Source organism: Myotis davidii, unplaced genomic scaffold, assembly GCF_000327345.1.
Source record: "Myotis davidii unplaced genomic scaffold, ASM32734v1 scaffold339, whole genome shotgun sequence".
Classification (NCBI taxonomy): Eukaryota; Metazoa; Chordata; class Mammalia; order Chiroptera; family Vespertilionidae; genus Myotis; species Myotis davidii.
The window spans coordinates 1,295,534-1,302,896 of NW_006290778.1; the positions used below are offsets into that span (position 1 = coordinate 1,295,534).

At 41.3% G+C, this 7,363-nt stretch overlaps 1 protein-coding gene across 1 annotated transcript in view; it reads right to left on the reverse strand.

Annotated features, from left to right (window-relative positions):
- Positions 1-1,417: 1,417 nt before the first annotated feature.
- The window catches only part of MAT2A (methionine adenosyltransferase 2A), a 6,389-nt gene continuing 443 nt past the window's right edge, over positions 1,418-7,363 (reverse strand). The window contains exons 2-9 of the mRNA XM_006763997.1: positions 5,676-5,753; positions 5,456-5,578; positions 4,963-5,075; positions 4,734-4,877; positions 4,344-4,562; positions 3,947-4,129; positions 3,682-3,815; positions 1,418-3,031 (exon numbers count right to left, since the gene is read on the reverse strand). Coding sequence (XP_006764060.1) covers positions 2,929-3,031; positions 3,682-3,815; positions 3,947-4,129; positions 4,344-4,562; positions 4,734-4,877; positions 4,963-5,075; positions 5,456-5,578; positions 5,676-5,753 — 1,097 coding nt within the window. The 3' untranslated portion in view covers positions 1,418-2,928. The remainder of the gene's footprint in view (positions 3,032-3,681; positions 3,816-3,946; positions 4,130-4,343; positions 4,563-4,733; positions 4,878-4,962; positions 5,076-5,455; positions 5,579-5,675; positions 5,754-7,363) is intronic.

A 7,363-nucleotide genomic window follows, 5' to 3' on the forward strand; every position in this document is an offset into this window, starting at 1 on the left:
CAAGGGTGGTCATCTTAACACTGGTAAACATTGTTCAATGGAATAAATCTGGGTTATTCAGATTTTAGGAATCAGGACCTATGCAACTGTGGCTGTTTTGGGAATGGGTTGTCAATGTCCTTTTAGCCAGAGGCATTTTAGTATTCCATGACCAGCATTTGGATCTCCTGTCCGATCCATGTCACCCCTTTTGAAACTTTATAGAAAGGCAAACGAACTGTTTGACATTCTCTTCTATATTTCATACTTTCTCAACCACCCTGTTGCATGCCTTTGCACCTACCCTTCTCCCTGGGCTCATGCTCCTCTGCCTTCCTATCTTTAAAATTCTTTCCCCCTAAAGCAGGACAAGCACCTTTCCTTTGGCATCTTCCTAGCAAACAATCTAAGGCAGTTACTTCTCTGGTGCTGTCCCTCCACCCTGCAGGGTCCACTCATCCTCAGACCCTTATTTGGCCCACATAGTTACTGGTCTTCAGGCAGCAGTGCATTATCTAAGCTAGTGGTCGGCAAACTCATTAGTCAACAGAGCCAAATATCAACAGTACAATTGAAATTTCTTGAGAGCCACATTTTTAAAACTTAAACTATATAGGTAGGTACATTGCTATTAACTTAATTAGGGTACTCCTAAGCTGGCCTTTGCTAGAAATGTCCTCAATCTGATTGAGGTATGTTCACTGAGGTCGACCCCTTCCAACTCTCCCATCCACACTTGTCTTGTATACTTGTTTTGTCTATCTCCTTTCCAAAAACCGATTTCTGCACATGGGCCACAAAGTTTCAAGTGCACTGTACGTGCGTGTTGCACATGGTATTTTGTGGAAGAGCCACATGTGGCTCATGAGCCGTGGTTTGCCGACCACTGATCTAAGTGTTCCAAAATATGGAGCTTTTCAGTTTCCTGTTTAGAAACTTCAACTTGCAGCCTCCAACACCTATTGGAAAATGGGTTTAGATTTTCAAGACTGAACATTACCTCCTTAATACAGGTATCCCCTCACTTTCCAAGTCTACAGTAGGCCACTTCACTTTTAAAGACCTGTTAGCACACCTGTTTGTGCTGATAGGAATCTGATGAGACTTTTTGCATTTATGAAAAAAAAAACAAAAAACAATTATGGAGCCTGTTTTATATTAAGTTTTATGCCCTCAATCTTAGATAATGCAAAACATTGGCAGTGTAGCAATGGCTGCTGTAATAAGGACACACGTCATTGGCTAAAAAAGGCAGTGTTTTAAAAACCTAACCTTGAATTTCCTTAGTGCTAGGGATAGGGAGGGTTTATAAACATTAAATGCCTGCAGTCAGGGTTGAGATGATTGCCCTGAACAATGGATAGAATTAGTTAATCAAGGTCAGAGTATGTTCTCAGATCACATTCATACCAAACACTTAAAAAAATGATGGACACAGTTAAGGTAGAACCTAGCATTTTATTTAGATCTTCATTAAACTGTTGGAATTGAGAACCAGACATACGTAATAAACCTCCAAAAATAGATCCTGAAAGGCACTTTCTGCTTAGGGCAAGCAGTCATGGAATAAGCATGTAAACAAGCTGGCTTCTCTGTACCACACCAGCCAAGTCAGCTTCCTCCATGGCCAGCCGCACCAGCTCTGCCCTCCCTTGTTAACACCAGCCAGAACCCCTGTAGGTCTAACCCAAGGTTTTTCTGTAGGACACCTTGGCCTACCTGGGAATGCTGGAAACATATTAAAGGAATCATGGTGTTGAGGAAAAAAAAAAATCTTTTAAAAGCTGCCATCTGAGGCGATGGCTTCTCTGTACTTACGCCATACCCCAGAATACAATAAATAAGCAATTAGAAAATGTTCAAGTATGAAGGGATTTTCCTCCTCCCCGCCAAAAGCACTGCTCTCTGAAGGAAGCTGGTTTCTCTGTAGCTACACCAGCTGTTCAGAAAGCTCATTGGACCTGGTTTTGAAAACAAAACAAAGTTAAAACCTTGGGAGGAATTATTGTGCAGTGTGGAGTACTCAGTCTTTCTTATAAAGAAAAAAAAAAAAGTTATCTGGTACCAAAGTGTGCAACCTACAGACCCTCAGGTACTGCCCTATGACTTCTCTGTATGATATCACAAGGGTGCCAAGTGCCTGTTTTTCTAGAGCTAGGAGTTGGTGGTTTGGCTAGTGCTGAAACCATGCATAAGATTGGTTTACTAAATAAAACCTTATTACGTACGTCCTCCAAGACAGCTGAGTAAGTGGAGAGATTTGATTTGGTGCTGTGTAAGAGATGGCAATTAAGAGCATAAGCACCAGGGAGATGGTTTAATGGTAACTGCCTTTTTTTTTTTTCCGTCAGGCTAGAGCTCCATCTGGAACTTGCGTTACATGCAAGAATGATTGAATAGGGAACACTCCCTGACAAAAAGCTACATAATTAGAAATGGATCATGTTATAGGGAGGGTAAGGAAAAGCTTCACATCCATAATAGAGCTGGAGACATTACAAATTCATGCTGACAGGGCTGTGGCATTGCCAGACAGAAGCTATAATGGAACTACTAGTACTTTACGTGCACATTACAAGGACATTTTCAGCATTTGGTGAGAAAGTCAATGCAATTAGAATTTTAGGGGGTTGGATGATAGGGCACAAAGGTTCAATTTCAAAGCATTATTTACTACAGTGTTGTTGGTTTGTTTCTAGGCAGTTACATGGATCACCTATGCTCACTAAATTCATTATAATGGTGAACAAAAAACCCTAGGGACAGAATAGCAAGCGAACTTACGGTCCCCCACACAAGCTAAAATTCATGTCATTGACTAGAGTGACTGCAACTGATCAGGAGCTGGAAGAGGACAGGAGATTTTAGGAAGAAGGGCCCTTTCCCTCAGAGCTTGAAGGCTTCTCTGTAGCCTACGCCAACAAGTCTGGGGAAAAAAGGCTAACACTTTTAATATTTAAGCTTTCTGGGCACTTCCCATGGGAAGCTGTCCCTACCAAAGTGGCCATAGGCTGCAGTCCTCTGATAAATTGGCTTCTTCAGATCCAGATCCCTGGAATATACAAGTCCGTAACTTAATATGTAGCAATTAATTAAAAGTAAGCAAAATAATCAGCAAGACTCATTTTCAAGACTCCTGGCAAATGAGTTCAGTTCTCTGGTGTATGCTAGGAAAAAAGTTTGTGGCAAAAGTGTTTGTTACTTCCCTGGTGTCCAAACTCCTTGCACAGTCCTTATTAGTAACTATAGTTCTTGTTTTTCAGTCCCTGGCTCAACAAATATGAAAACTTGTCGTTATTCTGAGAAATTCCGAGTATCAAAGCTCACCTGAGATCATGGAATACTTACCAAAGTCCCATGCCCACCCCCTACCATGGTTATTTTATCAATAACCTTGAGTATCCCATTCATCTGTACTAATTTCTTTGAAGTGAACATTCTTAGGTAAGATGAGCACAAAGCCCAGTACCAAGTATGGAGGATTCTCTAGGGTGGTTAAACCATGGAGCACTGTATTTTTGGATTTTAATATAAGCCTTTCCTGAAAGCAACTTAAAAGATAACACCAACATATTCTAGGAATTAAAATATTCCCCCGCCTGAGTAGTCTTTCTTCACCATCTCAGATTAAAATAGATCTCTAATATACACACACCCACACCCTTAATATTTTTCATTAGCAATAGGCTTTACCGTCTTTACCTGACAATGACCCCAGGGCGGAGGTCAAAATTCTTCTTCACAATCTCTAATAGCTCTCTCTCACTCTTCTGAGAAGTGCCATAATGGAAAATGGAGATAGACAATGGGTGAGAAACTCCAATAGCATAAGAGACCTAAAAGGATTCAAATATAACAGTCATCAGAAGACTCACACACTTGTATAAAAAAAAGTAGATAACTACTGAGGGCGCCCTCCCGCTAACATGCCTTTTAATCACTCATTGTATAGAAAAAGAATATATACCTGCACAAGAACCCTTCTGCATAGACCTTCTTTAACAAGGGATTTTGCCACCCAACGAGCAGCATAAGCTGCAGAACGGTCCACCTTGGTATAATCCTTTCCTGAAAAGGCACCTCCTCCATGAGCTCCCCAACCGCCATAAGTATCCACAATGATTTTCCGACCGGTCAAACCAGCATCACCCTGAAATTACAAAAGATTTAAGTCACTTTATACCTTCCCCTTTCCAGTAAGTGGTCCTAGATGAACTTTGTTAAATGCATATTCTGTATCACTAAACAAATATCCTCAAAGACTCACATATAGGACTCAAAAACCTAGAAATAAGGTGGTAGTAGCCAAATTTTTACAAGTAACCATCACAGAAAAATAAACTGGATTGACATTAATGCCTTACCTGAGGCCCACCAATAACAAATCTGCCACTTGGCTGCAGATGATAGATTGTATCCTCATCAAGGTATTTTGCAGGTACAACAGCTTTGATGACTTTCTCCTTCAGGGCATCCCTCATCTCATCAAGACAAACTTCTTCATCATGTTGAACAGATATAACGATTGTATGGACTCTGATGGGAATCACAGCACCTCGATCCTGCATATACTGCACAGTCACCTTGAAGGCAACACAGGTCATCAGATTATCAGTCTACTAAACAATAGTTTTGTTTTTGGTTCTCTACCCTAAGTTACAAAAGACAAATGCTATTCTTTTTTAAATTAGTCAGCTTTAATCAAACATCACTAATATTCTGGGCCAGTGTAATATGCATGTGTCATCACTTACTTGAGTCTTAGAATCTGGGCGCAACCAAGGTAAAGTGCCATTACGGCGCAGTTCAGCCAGTTTGGCATTGAGCTTGTGTGCTAAGACTATGGTTAAAGGCATGCATTCCTCAGTTTCATCAGTGGCATAGCCAAACATCAAACCCTAAAAAAGTAAAGTCACCAATGTCATCAATTCAAGCCTCAGAATTTAGTGCTAGAAGAGATGCAAATAATGTCTATCTCAATACCTGATCTCCTGCACCAATGTCTTCCTCATTCCGGTCAAGGTGAACACCTTGAGCAATATCTGGTGACTGTTGCTCCAAGGCCACTAGCACATTACAAGTCTTGTAGTCAAACCCTGTAACAAAAGCAAACCTTATTAAAAAAAAAAAAAAAAAAGCCCATAGCAACACAGTTGACCCCTGAAAAATATACATCTGCTACTTGGCTGTATGTAGGTGCTAGACAATTGTTTCGGGTTGGGGGGCCTGGTGTCAGTGGTCAGGTCAGTGCCCTAAACCCCTATGTTGTTAAAGAGTCACCAGCACTGCTAAAGATATCAAATATACTTAAAAGTTAGTACTTTTGGAGAATGGAATAGAGCTGGAACCAAAGGATAGTAAAACTATATAACTGGAATTAAAGATTAACAGAAACACCCTAGAAAATACAGCTAGAGAGGGTTGAAGAAAATATTCGGAAAAATGAGCTTAGAAAAGCCAACTCATTAAAACATACCTTTGGAAGAATCATCATATCCAATGTGTTTAATGGTTTCACGAACCACTTTCTGGTAGTCAATAGCAGCTCTGGATGTAATTTCCCCAGCAAGAAGGATCATTCCAGTTTTAGCAACAGTTTCTAATAAGAGAGGTTTACACTCAAATATCACTTTTATAAAGTAATTTTCATAATGCTAACTCTCATCAGTTGATAAGAAGCAATAGGGTGAACCTACCACAGGCCACTTTGGCATCAGGATCCTGCAGAAGGTGAGCATCAAGGACAGCATCACTGATCTGGTCACAAATCTTATCTGGAAAAAAAAAAAATCCTAGCTCAATTTCTTTTACTGTTAATATGTCATGCCCCCTTCCTTATAACCCACCCACAGCTGTAAAGACCTCTGCTAGAGCTTTCTTAAAATTGTGGTAGGAACCTACATAAGACTTACCAATTTAAACATTTTCAAGTATCCAATTCAGTAGCACTCCAAATATGGAGATCTTAACTGCTGTATAATTAAAGCACTGTTTTACCAGAAGCCATTGGCCTGAAGAATAAATGCTGGATGTAATGTTGCATGTTACTTGAAAACTTGACACCATGGTCTTAATATAGCTGTACCACAAGCTCACCAATTCAGATAAGCCAGCAGAATATGCAGCATGTTTTAATACATTTAAACTTGTTACTGCATATGTACTTTATACCCGATGTCAGTCCTGTCTCTCCAGTACACTCAGACATTTTGAGAACTTAAGTTCCCAAGCAAAATAAATTCCATTGTTAAATAGAATAGCCACATTATTGAGATTAATCAAGTGAAAGCATTAATAAAATCATTTATCTTCAAATCCACAGGCAAATGTAGGAAAGAGCTTTGGAGTACTGATTTTCATTTTTCAAACAATATTTAACATTTTATTCCCAAAATGTAAAGTTTGCATTGTAAATCCAACCAACCAGAAAAGGTGAACTGTTTATTAATTTTCCTCTCATCCTGAGGAACACCAGTTAGGGCAATGAGAAATAATGTCAACTAAAGAGTTAAACAATGAAAGCAAGGAACAAAGGGAATAAAATGGCAAAGCATTTCATATTATGAGTGGTCCAGGAACAAGAGCTGAACAGACTGGGAAATGCCCAAATGTGTATTCTGAATCCTTGTTGATTTTCTCCTCTATACTAAAAACAGAGAGGGGGGTACAGCATACCCCCATGCCACTTTCCTGAATTTTCTATAACAATGCAAAATGTACACGCCAGTCAAGCCAAGAGCTCACGGCTTCATCTGCAAACTTAGAAAAGCTTGTGACTGAAATGATTAAGCCACCTGACCTTCACTCTCCAGGACCTTGGGTTCTGTCCTCTACCAGGTGGTGCTTGTGGAACTTAAAGGCACGACAGAAACGGACCCTGAAACCATCACACTAGAGAACTAGGCATGGTGGTCGACCTAAGGGCAGAAGTCGTCCAGCAAAACAATAATCGTTACCACGTGATGTTTCTGGGTACTGATGGCAAGAACCTTGAAACAGCCTCCCTGGCTCACCTGTAAACTGATCCCCGTAATGGCGGACCAGCGGACAAAGCCCAGGGAAGGAAGCCCTAAGTAAACCCCTTCTAACGGTCGGCACCCCAGGTACTTGACAACGCAATGGCAGCTTGCGCTTCATTTGTGCTTCCCCTCCTTCTCAGACGGGCCCAAATAAGGCGAACCTTCAGCGCGCGCCGTCTTTACTTGGAGACGGTTGCCTCGAAGGGGAGACCACATGCTGCCTAAGGGCAAGTCCCCCTTCTCCGGGAGCAGCGACCCCAGGCCAGGAATTCACCGGAGAGAAAGCGTCCCTAGGGGCAGGCGCCCAGGCCGCCCGGCCGCTCCCCCGTCCCAGATGCCACACGCGGCGGACACGTGGTCGCGGC